The sequence below is a fragment of the Pseudonaja textilis genome, chromosome 1 (genome assembly GCF_049901715.1).
Source record: "Pseudonaja textilis isolate UNSWEBS1 chromosome 1, rPseTex1.2, whole genome shotgun sequence".
NCBI classification, from domain to species: Eukaryota; Metazoa; Chordata; class Lepidosauria; order Squamata; family Elapidae; genus Pseudonaja; species Pseudonaja textilis.
Window position 1 is genome coordinate 177,802,609 of NC_141990.1, and position 27,239 is coordinate 177,829,847.

General features: G+C 36.0%; 1 protein-coding gene across 1 annotated transcript in view; it reads right to left on the bottom strand.

Moving 5' to 3' along the window:
• ANKAR (ankyrin and armadillo repeat containing) overlaps positions 1-27,239 on the bottom strand; it is a 30,127-nt gene that overhangs the window by 2,118 nt on the left and 770 nt on the right. The window contains exons 2-20 of the mRNA XM_026696919.2: positions 25,283-25,720; positions 23,266-23,429; positions 22,579-22,694; positions 20,838-21,015; positions 19,386-19,605; positions 15,136-15,343; positions 14,031-14,239; positions 13,355-13,459; positions 11,525-11,769; positions 10,422-10,590; positions 9,347-9,588; positions 8,715-8,868; positions 8,470-8,631; positions 7,109-7,215; positions 5,684-5,806; positions 4,926-5,084; positions 3,351-3,468; positions 1,023-1,132; positions 357-553 (exon numbers count right to left, since the gene is read on the bottom strand). Coding sequence (XP_026552704.2) covers positions 357-553; positions 1,023-1,132; positions 3,351-3,468; positions 4,926-5,084; positions 5,684-5,806; positions 7,109-7,215; positions 8,470-8,631; positions 8,715-8,868; positions 9,347-9,588; positions 10,422-10,590; positions 11,525-11,769; positions 13,355-13,459; positions 14,031-14,239; positions 15,136-15,343; positions 19,386-19,605; positions 20,838-21,015; positions 22,579-22,694; positions 23,266-23,429; positions 25,283-25,720 — 3,424 coding nt within the window. The remainder of the gene's footprint in view (positions 1-356; positions 554-1,022; positions 1,133-3,350; positions 3,469-4,925; positions 5,085-5,683; positions 5,807-7,108; positions 7,216-8,469; positions 8,632-8,714; positions 8,869-9,346; positions 9,589-10,421; positions 10,591-11,524; positions 11,770-13,354; positions 13,460-14,030; positions 14,240-15,135; positions 15,344-19,385; positions 19,606-20,837; positions 21,016-22,578; positions 22,695-23,265; positions 23,430-25,282; positions 25,721-27,239) is intronic.

The window sequence follows — 27,239 nt, forward strand, 5'->3', positions numbered from 1 at the left end:
AGGGAAATGGAATTAAAGCATAAGTATTTGTAAATTGTAAACATGAAAGGCTTTATACTTCAAACATGCTTTCTAAAACATTTAAAGGTAATTTTGCAAACAATCCAAGTGGCTTTGTTCTGGAATAAAGTCCTACTTCCAGCCAGAAATACTTTCACCAAGTTAATATCAGGGCATTCATTGTATATAAATAAAAATCTTTCATTTTCTCAGTTTTTGGGTAAAAAGCCTCCATATTTTGAAGGTTTTTTTCCCAAACATTCACGTGATTCATCCTTTCAAATAGAAATAATTTTATTCTAACACTGATGTGCAGTGTTCTGAAACTTCACTAAAATTTTAAATACTGTTCATACCTGAGAGATGGGAGCCCAACTTTTTTCTGCCTCATAAATTCCTTTACAAAATCCGAATTTATTTTTGCATCTTTGCTGAGATTTACTATTAGTCTCTTGAACAACTTGGGCTTATTCCTACATTGCACCAATAGATGGCGATACGCAGTTCGGTTAAATGTTAGATAGCCAAGAGCACATGCCACAGCTGAACGAACCTAGAAGACATCCATATTGTAGGAATGCAGTTTATTAATTTTGTTTAGGATCAGTGAATCAGATTATCCAACAAAGCAAGAGAACTATGAAAATTAAAATAAAAGTTCTGGATTGTCCTGAAAAAAATCCCTTGCAGAAAACAGAACTTCTATATATGTCGCTTCAATCCATTATTTGGAGATATCTTTCCCTGTTGCCCAGTTTTGTATTTTTGTGAGTTTGTGAGCACTGTATTACATTTTTGATGGACTGGGATGAGTTTGATATCTGAAAATCACAGTCTAAAGATACTACAGCCACTAACAGGTCCAAGAAAGCAAAGATGATCTAAGAGCTCAGAATAAAATGAACATATAATAAATAGTACAAGACTACATGATATGGTGCTCCGTTGACATCAAATGGGGAGGGAGAGATTCTGGTCTCTACTGAACAGTAAGAAAACTTACCAGAATTTTAAATTCCTACCTCCTCTTCCTTTGCATATAAATGATAACAAAGACGTTGGACCGTTCCCAAGCTTGTGATTGCTTCTGGAATGCCTGCCCTTGTGTGGGCCAAGCTAGCTAATAATTTTCCTAGGAGTGGGGAAATGGAATTAAGGCATAAATATTTGTAAATTGTGCAAGTACATTATATCCAACACAACTCCGTACAACTAGAACTTGCAAAGTATGTTTCTCAAACTGTGAGCCAGAATGCCCTATCATGGGGTAACAGCCACTTAAAATGGATTTGATTTTCATTTTTTGAAAACCTTGCCTAATGCAGACAAAATGGAAGACTGAAAATATGACTTGGGCTTTGCTTCTTCCTTTGCCTGCATTATCCTAGTAGGCAATTGTGGAACCTGTAAGATATAGATTAACATTAAATTATTAAAAGTAGCATTTTTATTTTCCTGCTCCATTTTAATCTCAATACTAATGGAAAACATACACATTCGTTTATCATTTTATGGAGTCCAAGCACTGCAAAATCTGAAAAATTCTGGTATCAGTCTATTGTGATTTCTTAAATGTTTTAATGAAACAAGACTTTTAATATACTATAGCTCAAATTTCATTATTTTTGTTTCTCTTCTTTTGGTATGCTCAGCTAGGTAAAAAGTTAAGTATATTTGAATTCAGTAACGACTTCAACAGGTGGAGAAGTGCACAGATATGTCTATGAAGGAATCAAACACCTTAATTGAAATTGACTAAAATCTTAACTAAAATCTTTGCTTATTTCAGAGATACTTTCCAGAAAATTGTGATGTAAGCTCTAGTGCAGGGTTCTCAAACTTGCAGCCTGCTGGCTGGATGTATCATGCGCAGGCCACGCCAATGCCCAATTTAGTGAAGGGAAAAAGTCCCGATACGTCATGTGATGATGCCCCTGCTCTAGTGGATTATCAGCCATATAGTTACTTCAGTGATATAACTTAGGCACCAACAAAGCAATGGGCTTAAATTTATGTTTAGGCTTTGTTTCAAAATATTACAAGCAAACATTAATTCAGACCATTGTTGTTACATCAAAAAAAATTATTTATTTCTTAGATTTTTTTGTCTTGCCTTTATTATTTTTTTTAAATAACTCAAGAGAATGAACATACCTAATACTGGTCATCTTATTTTCCCCATAACAATTACTTTCTGAGGTGGGCTGGACTGGCCCAAAAATCACTCACCCAGTTGGCATTCATGCCTAAAGCAGGACTAAAACTTAACAGTGTCCTGGTTTTTAGGCTTTAACACCGGCTGTCTATTTTTAATATATTTTTATTGTTTTTATAATTTTTAGTATTTTCCAATTAATTATTTTCAATTAAAGTATCATAATCTCTTCCATCACCACCCCTTTTCTCCTAGAAATTCTCCCCTTCCCTTCACTGAAGTTGTTGTTTGACCCCAAAGATGGCAAATGGTACCCTTTGGCTGAAAGGGGAAGGAAAAGAAGAAGAAAGGAGACAGTTATATATTGGTTATTATTTAAAAAGGAAAAAAAACCTGACCATGAAGATAGCATGTTTTACATCCTATCTAATATGATCCAGATGAGTGTTTCTTAACTTTTTTCTTCTCAGGATTCTTTCTCAGATTTAATAATTATGGCGGTACCAAAGGAGTTTTGTTTGTAGCGTTATATTTACTGATATCATATTAAAAATTAAAATGTATGTCTTCATTGCTGCTACTGCTTCTCATGATTGTTTGACAGATGTTAATATGGTATTATTTTTCAACATAGGCTAGCAAATAATTTTGATCTGACAATCCTGAGAGAGTGTTGGAAATCTCCAAGGCTCCTAGAACTCTACTTTAAGAAACACTGGTCTAGATGATGACCTGTTTTTTTCTTCCTTTCATTCTTCTTTCAAAGTCAGTGCAGAGTGATGTTTTTTTCTGCATACACTGTATAAACACAATCACATGAAGCCTTCTGAGACTCTTGAAGAAGGATACAGGGACCACTTTAGCAATAGCCGCAGTACTTACACTTATATACCACTTCATAGTGTTTTATAGCTCTTTCTGAGAAGTTTACAGAATCAGCATATTACCCCCAGCAATCTGGCTCCTCATTTTACCAATGTTGGAGCGATGAAAGGCTGAGTCAACTTTGAACCGGTCAGGATTGAACTTCTGGCAGTTGGCAAAGTTAGCCTGCAATACTGCATTCTAACCACTGCACCACCACAGATTAGCCCTGTTTCCTTCATTAAATCTTCACTCTTAGGCATCACATTATAGTTAATAACAGTTTGTCACTGAGTGATACTGCACAGTATTTTAATATTTTATATAGTACCTGTTAACACTAAAGTGGCTGATTTTTCTGAACATAGTAGGTCAACCAAGGTAGAAATTCCTCTTGCAGACAAACTAACTTGATCCATATCAATTATAATTTTTGCTAATACTACTATCTGAAATAGAAGATACCTTTTGACACAACAGGTAAAACAGATTTCCTATAATTTTGCAATTTCTTTTCATTTCTTATTTTTCACAATATAATAGTCTAATCATTTTATTGACAGTATTAAATACACATACCACTGGGAATTTTATAATTACAAAATCAGTAGTAGGAGAAAAAATATTTACATTAGTTAAAGTTGCTGTCAGGATTCCAGCAATCACTCTAAATCATGATTCTGGAGCCAAACTTCAAAAAACTTCAAAGGATTCATTAGAGGCAAGATAACTGGTACTGCCCTGTATGAAGCCAACTCTGGCATATGTAATTTGCAGACACCTGTGACCCTGTTTCCCCCTCCCCCCCTGGGTGTCTCATAAACCAGATTCTCCAATTGAGCACATTCACAGGCTGGGTGACATCATTCATGTACTACAATTAAATATATTCACGGGCAAAACTGGTATTTTAGTTACAATCTTAAAGATAAGATTTGGAATGTACTTTCGCTTTCAACTGCTCTTCTAGATTTCCTTCCTCCCCTCCCCACCCCCCTTTTTAATTGCAACTACTAAAACAGGCATAGGAATGCTTTATGAGTTGACAGTTGCAGGTAAAGCATTTTATATTATCACCATCACTCCCTTCCGCATTTTGATTCATTGGAGCATTGCTATATTCATTATGCTTCAAATTTAAATATACTAATTTGATATAATGTAGTCCATTTTAATTCTATATAGACTTGCAGAAAATCACAGCATAACAAGATCTACAACTCTGGTAAAAGGGCTCAAAGTGTCCAATAATGCCTAAGAACAAACCAGGAATGGGGAACAAAATAGGCAAAATGTTCTCAAAATATTAATTAATCTCCTTGAAATATCTGAAGAGGTTTGAATCAGCCACCAAACTCCTCAAAGATTTTCTGAAAAAATAAGATTTTAACAGACCAACAAAAAGTAGAACGAGACTCATCAGAAAAGGTTGCCTGTAGAGTGTTTTTCAAAACATTTGTACAATGACATAAAAGCCCTTGCTTTTTATCTTATCTAGCTACAGCACTTTCTACAGCAGATCATTCAAAAAGAAGGGCCCACTCCAGATCAATGCATCATGCACCCCATCAATCTAGCCTGCCTCAATCTCTGGAAAGTCTTCCATTAGAAAAAGTTATTTTAGAAAGGCTTTCTGTTGCAATCCAATTATTAACCCGATTTGTGGAAATTGAGGGGAATTAAGTGCCTGAAATTTCTAGAGAACAGCATTTAGGAAATCTGGCTTCTGGTCATAATCTTTCCATATTCAAGTATTATGGAGGTCTACTTTTTTTGGATTCCAACAGAATCTTCCCAACAGGGAAATTCAAGTTCTATGTGGCAACTCTATTTTTCCAAAATGCTTATTGATAATTGTGCAGAAATAATTCTGAACCAACTAAACATGCAACACCTAATTTTGTACCTGAAAGGCAGCCATTGCTCTATCTGTCTCTACATCTGAGCCCAGAAGAGGTTCAAATACATGGATTGATATGGGTCCAGCCTCTAAAATCAGTATCTGCTGAGTAGGATTATTGTAAGCAAAAATTGCAATAGCATATCCTGCTCGTAAACGGATATCCTTAAAACAAGAAGAAAATAGTAACATGTAAACATTGTTCACATTTAGATATTGAAATTTTTCAAACAAACCAAGCCACCATGTCTACTTTGAATTCCAGGAGAGTTAAAAGGATTTAATTTCTTTTTTACACTATTCATTTAAAGTTTTGATTGTGTTCTTCCTCTGGAAAAACATTCAGGACAGCTTAAGTAATTTAGCATTCCTGCCTTCAGAATTACAAGAAATAACAGAAAAAGATAGAAGAGAAAAAGAAAAGATAATAAAAAGACCTCTAATAAAAAGAAAAGGTTATGCTGTCAGAGTGAATGCTATGTTATCAAATATTACTAAATTGGCAAGAGGATATCCATGTATATAAAATGTGCATAGTTACTTCCAATACATGTAGATATTTAATTGTCACCAATTAACACATTGCATACAAATTTCATTATTTACTTAAGTGACAAGCTATTTTTTTGTGGTCTGAGCTAACTCCAACCATTTTTGTCCTCAAAATTCCAAATGTATGTACTCACAGCTCTAGATGCTGAAGATTCTTAATTTATTATTTGATTTTATAATTTGAATACCAAATATTTTACTGAAGTCATTACCTTATCTGGTGCATAAAAAAGCTTAAGGACATCAAAATAACCAAAACCTTCTTTCTCTTGTAATACAGACTGCAGATTGCTATTCTTTAGAACAATACAAGCCAAGGAAAATGCAACTTCAACCTAAAACATTATTAGAATTGGAAAAATTCTAATTAAAAAAATAATACCTGATAAAGCATGAAAATAATTGTTATGGGTTCAGGAAATCTATTTTTGGTGCCTAAAAATATTTTCTTCAGGGAAGGAAAGATTCTCTTTCACAGCAAAAAAAAAAAAAAAAAAGTAAAATTGTTATATATCTTTGCTGCTATTTAATGGTTGTCCAGAGTTTTGCAGCAGAGATCTGGTGCTGTAACTCTATCAGAATGTGACAACTATATTTGTGTCTCAACCTTTTATATCATTACATTTTAGAAGAAAATAATAAAAGGAGTTACACTATATATCAGTGTGATTTATGATTTTAGTGCTGGGGTGAAATAGAGGGCCTACTAGGCCAGGATTGATCTACCCTAGGCTTTCAAAGTTAGCTAATTTTATGAAACACTGCCTCAAAGTCATTGTGACATTAGGATATGACCATCCATTTCTGCTCCCAGGAAGTCAATTATTGGTTGTAAAGGCAGCGTCCACTTGATTTTACTTTACTTTACTTTACTTTACTTTACTTTACTTTACTTTACTTTACTTTACTTTACTTTACTTTACTTTACTTTACCTTACCTTACCTTACCTTACCTTACTTTACTTTACTGTCATTGCACCTCATACAATGAAATTAAATACCACGTTCAGTGTACATTATGACAATGAAAATAAACACAAACACTCATCCTTCACATTCTATACATTGAATTGAAAACCCCTCATATTGCATTAATATTGCACTATACAGTAGAATTCAATATACAGTAGTTGTTTTTACTGTAGCTATGTATAGTTCATCCTCCAACTTCATTCTTACACACTGAAATAATATTAACATATTTTAATTAATGCTGATTTTATGGCAAAATCAAATACAAGGTCTTAAGACTGAAGTTCTATTATCTAATGTGATAGGCATTTTATCAGCAGCTAGAGTCTTCAACATTCTGCAAATGCATTTTCATTTATATTATTCAATGAAGCAAAACTATTAAAACCATTCAAGAATTATAGGCAGTCCTCATTTAGTGACCACAATTGGAATTGGCGATTCAGTTGTTATGAGAAGTAGTCACTAAGTGAAACTGCAACTATGCATATATTTGTAGTTCAGCTTTCCTTGCTTTACAGACCTGTGAAGTTTGTAAATGTGAGGACTGATCATAAAATTATTTTTTCATCACCACTGTATAACTGTGAACAGTCGCCATCTGAGGCAGTTGCTACATGAAGACTCTCTAGTTTAGATCTGTATGACAACCATTTAAAACCCACCTTTATCTGAAGGGATGGATGAGTTTTAAGCAAATGAACAAGTATTGGCAAGGCCCCTTCATCCACTACATTCTCTTGACTAACTGGATTGCTTATATGAGCTTCACCTAGATGTTTGATGTCAGGCAAAGAGATCCATACAAATGAAAGAAGCAGGGAGGGGAAGGAAAGTTAGCACAAGCAAAATATGACCCCTTAACTGTTCTTTACTTTTAAGCAAGCATACGCTAAATGCTGAAGCTCAAATCAGTGGAAAGTCTTCATGAAGCAAAATCTGGCAAAGCCCTTGGGTCCAGAAACAAGTCATGTTTTTCTGTCCAAGTATAAACAATATATAAGAGACCCAATTTGGTGTAGTGGCACTAGAAAGTGGAAAACTGGGAGTTCTAGCCCCACTTTAGGTACCAAGCCAGCAGGGTTACTTTGGGGCAGTCACTCCCCCTCAGCTCTAGGAAGGGGGCAAGGGCAAACCACTTCTAAAAAACCTTGTCAAAAAAATCTGGAAGGATTTGCCCAGGCAGTTGTTACGAATCAAAATTGGCACGAAGATAAATAAATAAAATCTAACAACTCCCCAAATTAGGAAACATAATCTTCTGAGAAGTAGAATTAGGATAACTTTTAAAGTTTTAAAATGCTAGATGAAGAGATTTTTAGATTCCCAGACATTAAAAATATTTTAGGATGTTTATAACATTAACATTATTTTACTACTGATTTTAGTGTGTCATTACATACTTAATCATTGCACTGATTTTACCTCACAAGGCTAATTTTATTTTGGCTTTCTTACTAGACCTTGGTAGAATCCTGGGTTAAAAAAGGGTTAGATAGCAGATTAAGGAGGAGTCTGCAGCTGACATCTGTACAATATAGTGTCAGAGTACTGTATTCTGCACTGAGGTAGAAGGATATATAATCTGATATCACTGGAAATGATTGTATTAAGGTCTATTCTTGGATAAGGTCTTCTAGAAAAACTGGGGCTAAATATAAGTTGCTAGTAATAATTTCATTCCATCTGTTCTGATGATTTCTTTAGACTTACTTTTTAAAACCAAGCCAACTATAGCCTCAAAAGCTTATACCAGGAAGTTCGGAAAAAGAAGGAACTAAATCCTGACTGGGCTATAGTTGGCTTTGTGAGTCACAAACTGCAGGTGTAAGATTGCAGCTATTTTGATAATGCATCTGCTTTGTGAAGAGGATTGCTGTAGAGGGGGAAATGGACTGCTATAGTTCTCAAACCTGTCTAATATTGTAGAATATCAAGACTACTCTTTCTTAGGCCCTTCCATGGTCTTTACTCAAAAGCTTTAACATGGTTATACTTCGGGAGGAAGAGAAAAGGAACTACAGACCGACACACATTGTGCCTAAGGCTTTGATCACACTGAGGAGGGTGCCTTCTGCTATCCTTCCACTTCTTAACAGCCGGACCAAAGGGGCGATTCCATTCCCTTCGCATATCTGGTTCTGGTGAATTTCACTGTCCTTGCTAAGAGCTATGACGGCTTCTCCTCCTTCCAAAACAACAAAAGTAACAAATACATTTAAGAATTTTTGAACTCCTATATGAGTTTGTGCCTGAACAACAGTGACTTACCAACACACTGCATTTTATCAGATGGTGATAGAAGCATGTCTATAATTAAATTGTATCCAATCTGTTCCGCCATGAATTTCTGCTGCTTCAGGGTTTGTCCAGCTAGAGCCCAGAGGGTTACAGCCCCTTGTTCTTTCACTTTCAAGTGAAAGGCCTGGAAGTTGAACCAAAAAGAGAAAGCTGTATATGAAAGCTTATGAGCATAAGCATATTTTCTCTGTTAGAAGAGTATTGATGCTTTTGAACTTTGCTGTTGAACAAGACTTCTGATAATATCACAGAGAGCCAAGAAAACTAGCCAATGGACCATCAAACAAGCCAATCCAGATGTCACTCAAAGCACAAATAACCAGGCTGAAATTATTTTACTTTAAGCCTTTATGTGAAGGCCCAGCCTTCTGGAGAAGTCTCTAATTTGGGGAAAAAGGAAAGGAAAGGACCACAGCAGCCAGGTGGGTGAACTCAGTTATTGTTGGGAAACCTGAAGGACCAGGTTAGGGACAGATAATCATGGAAAAGTCTAGCTACGTAGTCTCTAAGAATTGACAGTACTTGATGACATATCGTCATCATCATCATCCCTTTTACAATGACTTGGGTATTATGTCCCACTAAAAAAATGAAACACTTGCCTTCAGGAGCTTCAGAAGGAACTTGGTCACAGATTTGGATAGAAATCTCATCTGGATAATAGTGTTCCCTTCACAGAGTGCCTCAATTGCTGTTGCTCCTTTAACCTGGACACCGATTTTCCTTCCTCTGAGAAGTTGAATTAGAGGATCAATAACATTTGCTGCCATGATAGCATTCTGCATTTCCATATTCCCACGAGAAATTTCTGCAATCACTGCTGAGGCCACTGCCACCAGGACATCTTTAAGCAGAAAAAAACACAGATATAAAAGCCAGATATATGTAGAGTCTGTTCTAATCTTTTAATGATTCTCATTACTTATAGTAACAATGACAATTTACAGATTGAATATTTCCTTTTGAATAATTTTTTTAACTTCTCTAACCAATGATAAATCATCTCAAATTCACCAATGAATCCCCAAATGGTAATTACTATTATACCTAGCATTTTGAAATAATCATTTACTGTATACCCTTCATGCAATGTACCAAGTTTAAGCTATAACAGGTTATCCTCTTTATATTGGTATTGATGTGTCAAGAGTATATGTTTTCAATGTTAATGGAAAACTTATGGATAAAAAATAATATACATAAATAAGAGGCATAAACTATAGATGTTAGATTTTTAAAAAATATTAGGGTGTATCCTCTTATTTTATACTTTGCTATATCTATTTCCTGACTAAAAATTACACTAAGATGCTTGACAAAGACTTGTTGCTGTAATGATACTGATGTTACATTTCCCCCCTTCAAAGTATTAAATATTTCTAGCACTTGTAAAGCAAGATATTCTTTAATGGGTCATAGAAATGAATGAAAGAACCAGGACTAGAAGATAAAAATTTCCTAGTAAATGTATCTACTCCCCTTGGCAATGAGACTTCTAAGGCTGCACTTTATTGTTGAGCCTAACTATATCTGTCTATTAGAGAATAGATACTGCTGGTGAAACAGATATCTTCTCCTGCAAGTCCCATCACCCCAGAACTAAAATGATCTAGAAAGTTAAATGATCAGTAAGCTATATCATTCCCTTAAAACCAATTATGCTATTTTTGTTTTTACCTGAATCTGAACGTAAGAACTGGACAAGTGGTTCAATACCCATCATTTCTTTCACTTTCAACTGATTCTCTTTATTATTCTTGCATAATACTCGGATACAGCTCATTACATTCACAAGCAGATCTTGTAAGTCATATTGTAACAGATTGATGAGAGCAGGAATTCCATCCTACATTTAAAAAGTTATAAGGGACATAGGCAAAAATAGAATGAATAAGAGCCAGAAAATACAATGGGCTGAATCTAACAAAAATCTCTATTTTTCACAGGGTGGAAAGGCAATCTTTCCTAATTTTCTCCTTCTCTTTACAGTTCTTGAGATCTCCTGCAATATGTGGTGAGAGGAGAAGGGTTTGTGGTATCTTCCTTAGCCTTGATGGGCCGGTGGGATAAAAAAAAGGGAAAATTAAGTGAGGATCACTTTCCTTTTTTCTACCAACAGAAATATTCTATCAGAACTCTAGCATAATTTTTTTAAAAAATCTCTGGATTCAAGTCATTCTGTCATGTTAAATACTCTAGTTCACAAAACAGAATCCACCTTCAAGATTGCATAGTTTCAACCCTGAGAATCCTTCTCCTTTCCTCCTTCAGCTCATCACATGGCCATTTTTAAAGCACGTGGACATTTTTAAAAACAAATCTGTGTTTTTGTTGTCCAAAGATGTAATTTAAAATTTTCATATCTTAAGTCAAGCACAATCCCAATGATCAAGATTAACCTTAACTACAGTTAAAATTAGTTCAAGATGTAGCTCAGCAATCATTAAGATTGGGGCAGAAATTCATTTCAGAGGCTAGTGTAAAAAGAAAGGGTTACAGACAACAGGCATGTTCCTGATTTCTCAAACCCGGTCAACAACAACAACATAGTCACAGTTATGGCTGCAAGGTGAAAGCAGAACTCAGAAGTGGCCTTATCCACTCAGACATGCCTCTACTTTATAATACTTGTAAATATTAAACAAATCTGAATAATGTCACAAATAATAAAATATATGTTTCTTACCATGGAAAGGCATGCCCATCATCTTATTCTAATTAATTTATTGAAGAAGGATGACCGCAAAAGTGAAGATTCCCCTCCCCCCAATTAGATTTACCAGTTCAGCAATGATGACTTGGTTATTATCCAGCTGGGAAATATCATATAAAAACACTGCACAACGAGACAGCAATTCAGGTTCTTCCATAGACAAGAGCTTAATTAACACAGGAATGCCTCCAGCTTCTACAAAGGCTCTGACAATTGAGTCATGGGTGGAGATGTTACTCAGCACTCCCAGAGTGAGGCACTCCAATTTGATGTCTTCGCTCTTCAACAAGCTGATTAATGACGGTATGGTACCTGCCACCAAGAACAAAAACAACCCACCAGTTACAGAAATGCAACATGCTCTGAATCTCTCCAAGGCTCTGACTTCTTTAGGTGACTGTGGCAGAGATCATTTGGTTAAGAATTTCTGAGCAACCGAAAAAAGCAGGAGGGAAATGCAGTGAAATCTGAAGGAGGAATGACTGGCACTATATATAAATATATATAGTGGCCATTATATAAATTTATGCAGACAAGTAAGCCTCACAGAATATGCAAATCCTTGAACCTTGCTTGCTATTTTCTTCCTTGTCACTGAACCAAATAAGATAAAAAGCCTTTTATGCTTTTGCCATGGGAAAGCACACAAAATAGTAATAAGCAATATTTTCCTCTGTTCTTCCCTTTTTATTTATCCATGCCCCTCCATTTCAATGAATTAATATTTGTATATCGATATCAATTTCTTGAAAGACATATTTTTGTTTTGAAAATGTGCAAATATTCAATTTTTTCAGATTATTGTTTTAATTAGGTCCTTTGGTAAGTTATTTCCAGAAATATTTTTAATATTTGTATAAACTTTTCCCTAACATAAATTTGTTTTATTGGGAAAATTATCAAATGTAACGACAGGGCTATGGGGGATAGATGATCTGTATTCCCTACATTCTTCTTCAATCAGAACTCACCTAAGTGCCTCTGTCTCAGATAAAAAAAGCCCAATTGAAATGAATCCAGACAATCAATACTACACAGGTATGTCTGCAGCTGTGAAATTATCACCTTTTCCTTTATCTTTTCCAGAAATGAAACGCTTGAGACTATGCTGTTAAATGCAGTAACTTCCCCCGGTAAAGGAAGAGTATCTTTTCATAAAGCTTTGAGAAATGCTTCTTTTAGGCAATTTAGTTGGATCACTTTAAGTAACATTCCTGTTAAGTTTGAGCAATGAGAGGCTGAACCAGAGCATGAGTGCAACAGTACTTTATTTTAAAGCGAGTGGACCTGAGTGAGAACTCCTTGAGTCCTCAGGACATAACAATTCCCCCCTCCGCCTTGTCCGTTCCTGCCAAGGCTAGGAATTAAATTGTCTAGAAAGATGATAAAAGGGTCATGTGAAGCTCCTCTACATCAATACTTTTATTCAAAGAAAACATCACATCTAATTGGCTCTGTTTTATGTATGGTTATGGTCATAATGGAGAAAATTAAATCCTCAGCCACTTCCTAGTAGGGAATTTCAGAATGGACATTAAAGTGCCTTAGGACATGAGTTTTAGGTAACCACAAGTCATGCCAGCCATCTCAGGAAGTCAAACTGTTAGGCTACAGATAAATAGTGTACTAGAAGAGCCCCCCCCCCCGACCTTTGGGGCACCAGGAACCAATTCCATGGAGGGCAGTTTTTCTGCAGACCAGGGGGCGTGGTTTCACATGCAGCACAGATTGGGCTTTGCTCAATTGCACAACTTGGTTCCTGGTGGGCCATGGCCCAGGGATTGAGGACCTCTGTTCTAGAAGACAGAGAAGCCGGCTTGATCTCTTTCACTATGTTCATTATTATTAAAATAACTTCTAGCAGAAAAAGTGACAAATAGTACACATGACAGCTCACCTGCCTGCAATATACATTTCCAGTAATGATCTTTGGCAAGACAAAGTACTTCTAAACACTGTATTGCCATTCGTTTCCTAATGTAGGATTCGCAATTCAGCATACCTGTTAAGATTTTTGACAATAATTTGTTAACATTTAATGGTTGCACTAAACATGGGCAACCCCATGCATTTGCCTTAATTCTGGCTTACAACAGTATTTTTCTTTATAGTCTAACAAGAAAGTTAATGATGAATTCAAGGCTTGTGGTTCTCTTATTACAGAGATTTTCCAACTGTGGGCTAGATTATAAGCAAATTTGAGGAAGAAATTCACATTGGGTTGTGTGTGTTCTGCCAACAAGCCTCATCATTCTTAAAACTTGCTTCTGCTTTACTGGACAAACCAGCAGCCAGCTTACTCAAGCCCTAAGTAAACTTGACAAGGTCCTACTAGAACTTTGCGTTACAAGCCTCACAGCACATGTGTGTATCTTGGCTTATTGTCATATAATCATGGAAGTGTCTTCAAACAATGCTGGCTCCCTTAGTGTCAATGTTGGCTAAGAAACAGAAATGAGCTCTATCTCCTAGAGCTGAACACAACTGGACATGGGAAACCTTTACATTTTTAATCACACTCTGAAACTTTTCAGTGATTTAGTCAGAATTACTACATTATATAGGGTACTTACCAACAAGAGTTTTCCAAACTGGGAGAGCAGGGTTATTTAACTCAATTAGATGCTTTAAAACTTCTGTGTGGAAGTTCAGTGCAGCCAAATGTATTATGTTATTTCCTTCACCATCTCTTTTTAGCCAGTCGGCTTTAAGACAAAACAAATACTTGATACTATCTAGTGCTCCAGATACAGCTGCAAGCAAAAGTGGTGTGGAATGGTATCTATTGACAGGGAGGGGGGGAAACAAAATACTGTGATATGAAAAAAAATGAAACAAATTGAAAGGGATACACTGGATTTTATTTCATGTACAGGTATTCCTTGACTTAGACTAGACTAGTTGCTTAGCAATCATTCAAAATTATGATGGGACTTATGACCCAGTTCCAAAGTTCCAACGGCTGCTGCCGCCCCCGGTCACAAGATTACTTTTTGGACACAAGGAAACTGGCCTGCATTTATGGCCATTTGCAGTGTCCTCCAGTCATGTGGCTGCATTTTACCACATTTTTGTTGAAAACAATTGTTTACAAATATGTCAATGGTCATAAGTGTGAAAATGATCATAAGTCATTTTTTTAGTGCCTTTGTAACTTTGAATGGTCACTAAACAAACTGTTGCAAGTTGAAGACTACCTGTATAAGCATATACATTCATTGACTGGACCCCACTCTATCTGCCCAGATTCCTTACTATCATGCCTTAGAATCATTGTTCCATGCTTGAGGACCAGTTGCCAAAATTCTTGTTACCACCCTCTTCCTAAGTCTCTGTTCAGGCTTCCTTTCTACTGAAGCTCCACTCCAGAGCCAATTCAGTGTAGGTAGCAGCTGACAACTACATCCAATACTGTATATAGCTCCCCAGAGTCACTTAATTGAGTTGGATAGCTATAGAAAGTGAATAAACAAACCACTGAATAAATAAATATCACAGGTCTTCTCATTCTGACCTCCCTTCTGGCTTCACAACAATCCAGAACCAACCCAATCATTCCAACCAACCACTCCTTCATTCTCAACTCTACCAGCTTTTTAACCCACCAAGCAACCTGTCTCTGGTTCCCCACTCCCCCCCGCAAACATTCTTCCTGGACACCCCCTTCTGCTTACTCACAGAGATTGAGTTTCCACCTCTAACAGCCCTGGGTCTTTTCGGTAGAGGACTGTGATACAGGCCACGTTGTCATAATAGGCAGCAAAATGGATCGGCAACCATCCTCGGTCGTCAGGTATTTGGTAATCTGCTCTTAAGGCCAGAAGGAAATGAAGCGCTTCAAGGGAACCACACTGGGCTGCTAGATGCAAAGCTGTGGGACCCCAAGCTGATAGACAACAAGAGGCAAGAGTGACCATTGGCCTTGAGGAAGGAAAGCAAAAGCTCTATAGAGTGGAATGAATATGAGCTAGTTATTATCAGTTCATCCTTTTGTTTTTGCATAATTAATATTAAAGTTATGCTTCTCAAAGCTGTACTAGTTATTATTGCTGTAGCTCTTGATGTCAGAAAAGCAACACAGACAGATAAGCCTAAAATGAACTGCATTCCAGCACTTAATAACTTAAAACAAAAATAAAAATGGCAGACCAAATATAAATGGTATATAAATTCTAAATTTGTTCTAAATTTGTAAATTTAGAACTGATGTGTTTTTACAGTCTGATAAAAATGTAAAATACTTTTTGGCAGACTTTCCTAGCTGAGGGTTCCACTGGCAAAATTGGGATGACACTCCAAAAAATAGGCAGATGGTGGGACTAGCACAAAATGGAGTCAACATGGAATGGAGACAGGTTGAAAACAAATGTTGATTTCAGAGTGAGAAGACCTGTGGTATTTATTTGTTTTCAATATTTCCCCGTTCCATGTTGACTCTGTTCAGGTCCCACCATCTGCCTATTTTAATTTTAAAAAGTGAATTTGAATTCATGAAATATATTTAATGGTTTTCACTTTGCGTCTTATAAAACAGATCTCAAGTGGCACTAGGAGCTGTTGCAACTCTGGTACTATGGCTTCTATCTTCCATTTTATTTTATTTTTACATGTACAATTTGGAAACAGAGAAATTCACATGTATTCATATGTATCTCAGGGCCTGATATCTTGTAGTTAAAATGGCATTGGATGATTAGCACCCTTAATATGCACAAGCAAAATATCAATGTCAATGTTAAGTATGTTTAATTCTTATACATAATTTCAAAGGGACAGCTGAGAATACATAATGTTATTAAATTCTTTCCTTTAAAATAAATGGATTTGAATCAACATGCTTCATTTGAAAGGATTGTACTCAAGATTTCTTGAAATAGAATAGAAAGGGCAGTCAAATGTGAAAGCAAGAGAAATAGCTGTTTGCACTTGATATCAAGTCAGGTCTAGTGCAACTAACTTACCTTTCACAGGGTGCCAGTTAAGATAACTTTAATGCAATCTAAAAAACCTAAATTACTTCGTTATCGTGTTCTAATTGTATGATATTTAAAAACAAACAAACTTAGAAGTCATCTTTCATTTTCATTTTTTGGATCTCAAAAAAGATTATAGAACTGGAGAAAACAACACTGCAGTGTATACAGGATAGAAGCATGGGGATCATTATCGATATGTCATATCCAAGGATACGTTCTGTACTGCTATTTAAGAAAAAGCATTATCCTGCTATTCCATGATTCTCCTTTTAACTTACACTTCCACACAGTGGAAGCAACTGCAAGAGTATAAAGGAAAATTGCAAATAGGAAATGATTACCAGTATCCTCTGTAAAAAAAAAGTCAGTGTTTGGAATAAGGCAATTGTACACAAAAAAATGTGTCTGCAAATATCCTTAATAGGTACAATGTTAATCCTGCATTTATTTACAACTCACAACTTCTTTCTCCAATCATGACATCCTTTTCTATGAAGGCAGGTGTTCCTGAAAATAAAAAGATTCATTTTCAGGTCACAGTTATAATTTGTACAGGTATTCCTTGACTTACATTCTTACAATCATTCTTTTAATGACCATTCAAATGTATAAAGGCACTGAAAAAAAATGACTTGTGACCAATTTTTACATATTGCACCATCCCCATATTCACCTAGTCAAAATTCAGTTGCTTGGTAACTGGCTCATAAGACAGCTGGAGAGCCCCCCAAGTCATATCATCACGTTTTGCCACCTTCTGAGAAGCAAACTCAACAGAGAAGCCTGATTCACTTAACAACTGTGACAAGAAAGGTTGTAAAATGGAGCAACTTAGCAACTGTCTGGCTTAGCAACAGACATTTGGGCCTCAATTACAGTGATAAGTCGAAGTCTGTCTATCTATCTATCTATCTATCTATCTATCTATCTATCTATCTATCTATCTCTATCTATCTATCTACAGTATCTATCTAGAGAGCTAGCTATAATATGATAAAAGCGACATTGATAATATCATACTTAGCTACAATGTCTTTTGGACAACATTACATACAAACAAAATAATCTCAATTATTCAGAATTTTCAGGGCTTTCACAAAATGTTCTAAACTTCACTTTAAATTAGTTTGCCCCTCCAGCTGGTTATCGAGCAAAATTGATTTTTGAAATATTTTTTCACATGACATTGAATTTACATTTATGAATGCTCCCACAATGCTTCCATCTATTGGAAGACTTTTGTCTGACTACTGCTAAATAGATTGATTATAAAATAGGACAACTGTTAAAGCTTTATTTTATATAAAAAGAGGATAATAGATTTATAACATACCACTTTTTATTTCTGGTTTTTGGAAACGTTTTCCTGAAAAAGAAACCCAACCCAAATTATGTTGATATTGTTGTTGTTACTGCATTTTTATATGATCATTTGTGTCAAAGCTCTTATCATATGACAATTAATAAATAATAAATTAATAACTAATATAATAAGTAATATAATAAATAACATTTCGCACAGATAAAAAGATTAACTCTAAACATTGCCTACTCATTTCTAGGTAAAGACTGTGGAATGACAATCTTAGGGTGATTTAATATGTGAGGATTAAAAGACTATTGTGTATGCCTTGCAGTTTTAATTTAATTTGTTTTTTTAAAGAAAAGTTTACAAAGGCTCAGTTCATATATTCAGCTAAGCCATAACGTGCTTTGACTTTGGTTTAGCCCTTAACTTGAAGCTTAGCTTTAATGAGTTTAACTCAACAAACGATGTTTATCAAATCCTGACATAGTATGATTTTGTGTGAACCCAAACATTGAAGCAAACATTTAAACCTTGGGTGCTAAATTAGGATAAAAATGGAAAAACAACATGTGAAGTTGGATAAATTTCTCTAATTAGATGCTAGAATGTTAAGTACAAATGTTGAGAACAGTTATTGAGCATGAATCCCACATCGATAAGTTATGAAACCTATGGAAGGTGCAAAGCAGGATCTCATAAATTTTGGAAAATAAAACAAATGATACCCTGAGGAATGAATACTTTGCAGAATGGAAATTAATCAGGGAGAGAAGCAACCTAGAACTAAGAAGAAATTTCCTAACAGTTAGAATAATTAATCGGTAGAAACAACTTGCCTCCAGAAGTTGTGAATACTCCAACATTGGAGGTTTTTAAGAAGAGATTGGACAACCATTTGTCTGAAATGGTATAGGGATTCCTGCGTGAGCAGGGGTTGCACGAAAACCATGATGATGAACCTATGGCATGTGTGCCACAGATGGCACGCAGAACCATTTGTGCCAGCACGCAAGCTGCAGGCAAACTTACCTCATTGCACATGTGTGCACCTCCCAGCTGATTTTTGGCCAATTTGAGGCTGTTTTCGGCCTCCCAAAGGTTTGAGGAAGGCTTCTGCAAGCTTTGTAGGCTGACAACTAGCCCCATTTGAAACGGGGCTACTTTTCAGCCTACAAAGCTGAAGTATTTTTGGGAAAACAGGAAGTGATGAAACAGGGCTTGTTTTCGGCCTGCAAAGCTTGCAGAAGCCTGCAGACGCGTTCCTCAAGCCTTTGGGAGGCTGAAAAAGGCCAAACATCATCTGTGAGGCACAGTGCAGGTAAGGGGGCAGCGGAAGGTGGGTGGGTGCGTGGATTGTGTGCGCATGAGTAGGGGGCATGGGCATGCATTGCCTGCTGGGTGCTGGTACACGAGCATGAGCGTGCAAGCACACACACAATTTTTGGCACAGGAGCCCCCAAAAGTTAGCCACTACTGCACTAGAAGGCCTCCAATGTCCCCCCCAACTCTTCTCTTCTCTTTTCCATTTCCATTTCTTGTTTTTTTATATAGTCTCCAAACTCAGACTTTTAGTGTTTCATATAAATGGGAAGGAGTAGAAATCTGGTACTCATAACTTGTTGGCAGCATCTTATTTTTCTCACCTTGGCTCACTGGAATAGAACGCTTTTGATTAATCGTTAGATGTAGTTTAACCACCTGAGCTATAATTGCTACACGGTTGTAAATAGCAGCATGATGAATGTATGCATAACCATAATCATCTGTAATAGCAAGACTGTTGATGGAGGTCCTACGGCAGAAGGTAAGGAAGATGGCAGCCAGTCCTCTATCAGCTGCAGATTTCATGCCAAAAGTCAGGCTCTAAAACCACAGAAGGGAAAACAGTGAAGGTCACTCATGCTATTTACGCTTCCAGTTATGATTCCTTCTTGGTTTCAAATAGTTAGATATGATGCTATAGCCTTGGGGGAAAATATAGTAATTTAAGATATAATTGTGATAATAAGTATATTGAGACAGCAGAACAGAAGAGAAAAAAAATGGAGAAAATAACAAAATACAAGGATCTGCAAATAAAAGTAGAACGACTATGACAAAAGAAAGAAAAGAGAGCATCAACATTAATAGGTGCCTTGGATAAAATCCTAAAAGAACTGGAACACCACTAGAACAGTATTGGAATTGACAAAAATCACCATCTGTCAATTGCAAAAGGCAGTTTTACTTAAAACAGCTTACCTCCTGCCATGATACCTTTAACACCAGTTGCCTATTTCAGGTCCTTTGGAAAAACTAGGTGGACTAAAAAAATGCACCCAGTCTAAACATCTGGCTGACTGTTCAACCAACCATTATATAATAATATACTTTGTTTCTTTTTTTCTGTTGTATTCTTTAACTTTGAAAGCAAGTTTTATGTTACTTTTGAGAATGCATTTGTAGTATAATCATGCCTGCATTTGGTTTCTTTCCTTTTTCTTTTCTGTTATAAAAGCAATATAAAGTAAAAATATCGAATTGTGATGCTGAATTGTATTAAAAATATGAATTTTGACATTTATTAAAAAATGCCGTCTCTGTTGAACCAGGGTTTCAGCAAAAAAAACAAAACCCTGTATATTCTGTTTTTTTTAAATGGGAGTTTAATTTCAAAGACCACTTTAACATTGTTTGGTCTGGGCCTCCACTGTTGCTCGAAAATGAAACAGAAAGAAACTAGGATGCCTGTTCATCATTTGAAAATTGCAAATAACCCAACAATCAGAAGGTCATTTACAAAATTGCATTGAGCTCTTGAAAATCTAATAATTTTGCACCAAAACTATGGACCCTTTGATTATTATTATTATTGCTATTACAGCTCTTTAACTATAGAAGCCCTGTTCTATCATGGAGGTTAAATACAAAGTCAAGGAACAGAAAGAAAAAGCAGAAAGGGGACAGAAACTGGGTTTGAAGAATAGTAATAAAGATCAGTTTGTTTTGGTGATTAATACATCTGCTTTAAGATAATTGTTATAGTAATAGAGTATAAATACAAGTTTTCACAGACTTGTTCTCTATGGTAAGATATTCAAATCCTTAAAACATACCTTACATTTAATAGCTTTCCTATAGCCAAATCTTTTCTTGAATTGTTCCATTGCTTGTGTATCAGTTAATGGAAGCCTTTTTGGTTTAAGGGTGCTTATTACTTCATTGATAGCTCCCCACCACTGACTTTTAAAAAGCATATAAAAAGCTTCAAGCTCAATGCCAATTACGTAGTATCTGTTTTTAAAAAAGAAGCCACATTACATTAATAAGCAAATATTTTAACACATCATATTGTGTCTATTTATTTAACAATGCTTTTGGAAGGAACATGCATTGTGATCTTTCAACCAAGCATAATCTATATTCATCAGACCTAAATAAAGCTATTTCTATTTCATCCCTGACAGGCAAATTGGTCTGGGGGGAATCTAGCAGTCTCCAATACTTGGATGGCAGTGTGGCTGGCTACAAGCTTTGTATAAATTTGATAAATTCAGCCAATCAACCTGGCCAAACCTAATGGCCTGCAGATTTCTTTAGACTACAGCTTTGTACCATTAACTTTGTAGATGTGAGTTTTAATTAAATCAAGCTATTTGAAAGGCACCTAATTAAGGAAAACTGATTTATAAACCTCCAGTGAGGGAGAGGTGACATGAATATACTAGAATACAATTATATTTTAATTTATCTTATCATCCCTTCCTTGACAGAATATACTCTATGGTTCCCATATATTTTAACTTGATCAATTATAACTCTTGTTACTAATTTCAGAGAGAAGAGTTGAAAGTTACACAGTAAATCTAATTTTAACCTGCACCTCCTAGTCAACGTCCATACCACAATAGCTTTAGCCTGAACCTCCTAGTCAACCTCCATACCATGATAGCTTTGAGACTCTATGGCAGGGGTCCCCAAACCCAGGCCACACCCCATTACCGGGCCATGAGCTGTTCAAAACCAGGCCGCCAAAATGTATTGGCCAAGCACATGCAAGTGCATCCCCCTTGTGTGAGCAGTGGGTGAGTGAAATGGAGCTGTGCACACATGCATGTTTGCCTGCCACTTGTGTGAAACCATCCCCTCTCCCCCCCTCACCGGTCTGCAAAACTGAAAAGGTTGGGGAAGTCTGCTCTATAGGGCTGGGTGTGTGTGTATGTTTGAATGAATTAATGAACAGGAAAATTCTATTTCCCATTTAACATTTCTGATTGATTGTCAGCATTTGTAATAATTTCTACATTTTTACTTACAGGTATCTTCAAATTACAACTATAATGGAGCCTGATCATCATGGTTATAACTTGTAAATTGAATCACTTACATGACCAACATGATTTTATAACCTTGGTTGTTAAGCAAATGCCACGGCTGTTAAACAAACACTGCAATGGTTAACCAAACCAATAGTTTGCTATGGGCTGTTTTTACTGAAAAGAAGAAGTAAATGCTGGGTTTTGTAGTCTCATGATGGCAGAATGCTGCCAATGGCTATACATGTGGACTGTGAGCTCCCAAAATGCAATCACATGACCTCCAGCGGAAGGACAGCCATTGGAACTTCAAAACCAGGACCCAGATTGTTGGGGGCAATCTGCTGATTCTGTAAACCGCTTGAAGAGGGCTGTAAAAGCACTGTGAAGCACTATATAAGTCTAAGTGCTATTGCTATTGCTATTATTGTACTCACAAAAGTGTTTGTGAATAACTAAAGGACTCAAAATGTCTCAGCTATTTTGAACTTAATCTGGTGAATTTTCTAAATAAATTGAAATATTTCTGCATGCTCTTTACCTTTTGCCATCAAAATCCATTACTGGTATAGGATAGTGTTCTCTGTAGGGTGCATCTGGGTCCAGCAGATGAGTAAGATGATTTATTGCACATGTGTGCATTTCATCATAGGCAGCCTATAGCAAAAACATGATAAATATATCTGGTGACATTTACAAATTTATAATGTAAATTTGTAAATTTACCACAGATTTTCTATTGTAAATATTTTACCTCAACTTCTTTGCAACCCGTTCCCATGTTTTCCTCTGTTCTAGAGAGGAACATCCCACATAGTATTATAATTTGCAAGCTGATATATAGAGAAATTATAACTAACAAAAGGAGACAGTTAACAAAAAAATACTTGTATGTATGATCATTTTGGTTCATTAAGTTTTCATTACAGATCTGAAAGCCATTACCAAAATCTGGATCTGAGGGTGTCAGATATCAAAAAGTATTCTGTGTTGCTGATTTTATATTAATACCCATTGATTTCCAGAACTCTCAATTTATGAAGCAGAGCCTTCAGGTTAAATACTACTTAACCTTACAATTTAACTCAAATAAGCCTCTGCCCAAAATTGAGATAGTAATTCTCTCTCCAACTCCCTCTCCCTCTCCTTCTCATCCATCCACTCATCCATCCCTGTGATAAAATCATTAGCACAGTTATTTTTGTTCTTTAAAAAATCAGTTTGGTACCTTAACCTCTTTGGAAACTTCTTCAACTGAAGGTGTCCCAATATCAAATTCAATGCCACCATGGAGATGGAAATACTGATCCTGGGCATACAAAAAATGTTGGCATTTGAAATCTGTTCCAAGCAAAAATGGGGGCAATTCACGTTCAGTTTTAACTTTGTCATCTATTAAAAAATAGGGAAAGCAAGAGTTTGGTTTAGAATAATGATTGACACTATTGATCGATCTGTGTTACCAATTTTAAAAAAAGGAATTAGAAAAGGCACTTTTCTCCTCTCTTGGCAGATTTTTATTTGAAGCAGATAAAAAAAGATCTTATTGGTCCCTGCTCACTGAGAGAATTCCGTCATGTTCAAAAGTATTTTTTAACCAAATATTAAACATTTTATACTACCAATTTTCAGGCAACACAGTGGGATGTGAGACTTTGCATGTACAGTAACTAACAACTGTGATGCCTTATAGCAATTCTGCAAACTTAATCATTGTTAGTGCATGCCAAAAGTGGTAAGCCCTTCCAGTCACTCTCTTGGGTTTTCAAGACTGTTTGGAATGTAAGTCACCTAACAGTTGGGTTGGAAAATATATAAACCAGGATAGACATTTTAATACTGTCTCTTTAAGGGAATTTTAAAATTGTAATTGGGTGTGGTTCCTCAAATGGCCATAAGATGGAGCCAGAAATCTGGGTTGTTCTGTTCTCTTGTTGCTGAGAGTGTTGCCTTTCCTACATTTTTCCCTGTTGCTGATAATAGTTCTCCTTGGTTTTGATGTAAGTCTGTTATTGAACTGTTTTTGATACTGGACTTTGATATTTGGATTATCCCTGGACTGAAAAACTGACTGCTATAACCGTGAATGACTTGGACTGCTTGTTTGGACTTTGCTTAAACGTTTATTGGAAGTAAAAACCTACCTTTTACTATATAGTGTATCTGTGTGCTGGTTGTGTGTTATTCTTCACCACTCTCACTACGTCTCCCTGTATGCGTTCATTCTCCTAACGGGGAATTACCTCAACAAAGACCAAATAAAGAGCATACCACTTTTGACAAGCAATACAATCGTGACATTTGCAGGACTGCTATAAGCCATTATGTCTCAGCCCAGCCCTTCAGTCTGTAAAAAGAGGTATAAGAATTAATTATAGTCAGGAGTTCTTATATATTACTTGTTCAGCCTATCAGTGATTAAAAATAGGACAAGGCCTCTAGATTACAGTCTACAGCCCTCCCAAACCAAGGAGATACCCAGATGACTTTCAGAGGCTTGCTTGTAATAGCAACACCATCCAATAGACCAATGATTTTACTGTACACTGAATTCTGACAGGGCTAGTGATTTTTTTTTCTTATAGCCTCTTTTCTTATCTTGGGGCAGGTGAAGAATCTAACCAGTGTCTGGGACATGTGACAAAGGCCTAACTATTTAAAATATAGTATTATACCTTTGTCTATTTCTGCACTTTATTGCTGCCTGTTGTTTCTGAGACCTCAATAGCTTGGTTTTTTTTTAAAAAAAAATTAACCCTGGCAACTTATCTGTCTAGGAAGAGAATAGAGTAGATGCTTATCCCAAACATGTTTATTTCCAAAAGGCAACTGGTGGACCTTCTTGGTTTTTTTTTTCCTTTGAAAATGTTTCACTTCTCACCCAAGAACTTCTCTTAGAACTGAAGAAGCTTCTTGGAATGAGAAGCAAAATGTTTTCAAAGAAAAAACACCAAGAAAGTCTAGTTATCTTTAATTGTGGAAAAACACCTTTGGAACAACCATGACTTGGATGATTGAGAATCTCCACAGACTAGACTCTAGTCTACTCAAACCCATTTTGATGGGGTAATTTGTGACATGAACAACTGTGTGACTGTCATCTAATGTAACAGTACATTGTAATGACACTATCCAAGTTTTGTTTTTTGTTTTTTGCTCAGTGATAACATTTTCACTGGCTTATTTATGTTTCCTTTTATTGTCTGATGAAGAAACCTGTTTCAACAACCATGGCATACTCTTACCTGAATACGGCTGAAGAAGCCGGCTTAAATTTGGGACTTTGTTTTTTCTCTTTAAATTAATGATAAACGGGATGAGAAAGGTTATTAGCTTCATGTATGCTATGTTCTTTTGAATGTCTTCTTTCTTTTCTAGATGCTTTTTCAGAAGTTTAAGCTGAAGGGTGAGCCTCTGCTGTAGTCTCTGGTATGAGAAAGCATCAAGATGATCCTCAGTCATTCTAATTGCACTGGAGAGGTTGTATGCTGCATCGAACAAGAAGACATCTTCATACTGTTGAATCTTTGTAGCGGCAAACGTCAGCTTAAGTATTATATGGTCCACAAACTGCATAAAGAAAGTTTTTTCTTCGGTGCTGTTAGGATTGTAAGTTGGATCTTCATTCATATTTTCATCATAGATTCCTTCAAACTCTGGCTCTTCTGTAATGTCTATTAGACCTATACCATATACATGTACATATAAGTTCTATAAATATATTAAAGATAAACATATTAAAATACAGATATATCCTACAGGTTGGGTGCATGTGAAAGAGGCCTTCATCCTGCAATAGATAGAGAGTGGCTAAAGTGATGATAATAATAATGATGTTATATCATAGGTCTCTTTAAAGGAAAAATAAAGTCATTTATCATTAATGACCAGCCTTAATTAAAAATGAGATTTATTGAAATCAGTGGCAGTTGTATTAGATATGGCTCACTAGTCTCAAAGATTTCAGAATGTCTTCTCTGTGGATGGTGTAGTTTGCATCCAACCCATAAACTTCAGAGTATATTTTTTAACTCAAGGGGAACATATTTCATGTTAAAGATAATCCTTTTTTGCCAAGCATTCTAAGGCTTAAAAAATAATTAATAATTAATTAATAATTAAGGTTTAAAAAATAATAATCAGAAAATTAAATTTACAGAACTACCCAGTTGCTATATATAAAATATTTTGGCCATCAATCTCTAACTATTCAAAGCAATCATCTGACTGGCTGGAAATAAGTCTAGAAACATGTTTGCACTCTCTGCTTTCTTCCTATCAGAGTTTTGTTTACTTGCTTGACTATTTCCTTTAGAAGCTAATATAAATTTTCCTCACATTTGGGAATACCAGAAAATCCAAAATGACACCATGTTGAAGGAAGGACTCAGAGAGAGTGACATGTATGCACAGGAAGAACTAGGCAGAACCAGTTAAAACCAGTCATGTCTAGATGATATAAAAATCAACTAAATAACAAAATAAGGAAGCTAAAGGCACTTATCTTATTTAAGCTAGGAACAGTGGCCAAGGTTAGCCCAAGATGAAATGAAGGACTGTACAAGGGCTTATCAGGAGACCCCATCGGTGTGTGCAACCTTCTATCAAACATCTTGTGTTCTCCAACCTTCCTTTCATTACCTGCATTGTATTGTAGTGAGGCTTGATGAGTGTGAATGCGTAAGTATGCAATGTTTCAGCAACTGTATTCAATATAGCTAAGAGGTTAATAGGAACTCTTTTTCCCTTATGTTTCCCTGGCTGGATTACCTCATACATCCTGAAGTACAAATCAGTAAAGAGAATATTTGGTAATCTGGGGCATAGGGGAATAGGCTGAAGACTTTATAGATTATTTCTGTTAAGACAGCCTTGGGGCAGCTTTTCATTATTGAGCCAATATTTTTTAGATATATTTGCTGGGGAACAGTGGAAAAGATTAAAGTGTAGAACATAGAAAGTGTGTTACAAATCCTGCTGGAAGGGCCTTGGCGACTACAAAGGATGTCGAACAATTGCCTGGGATTAGGTACTCAACCTTTTGGTTGGTTTTGGACACTCGGGGATTTTGGTTAAGTTTGCTATCTGGGGAAAAGATGGGGAGTGACTTTGGGTGGCACCTCTGGAGTGGGAGAATCTGGGTAACAAACTCTTCAAAGACTACTTTAGGTCCCATATGTGTTTCACTTAGGTGTACATTTG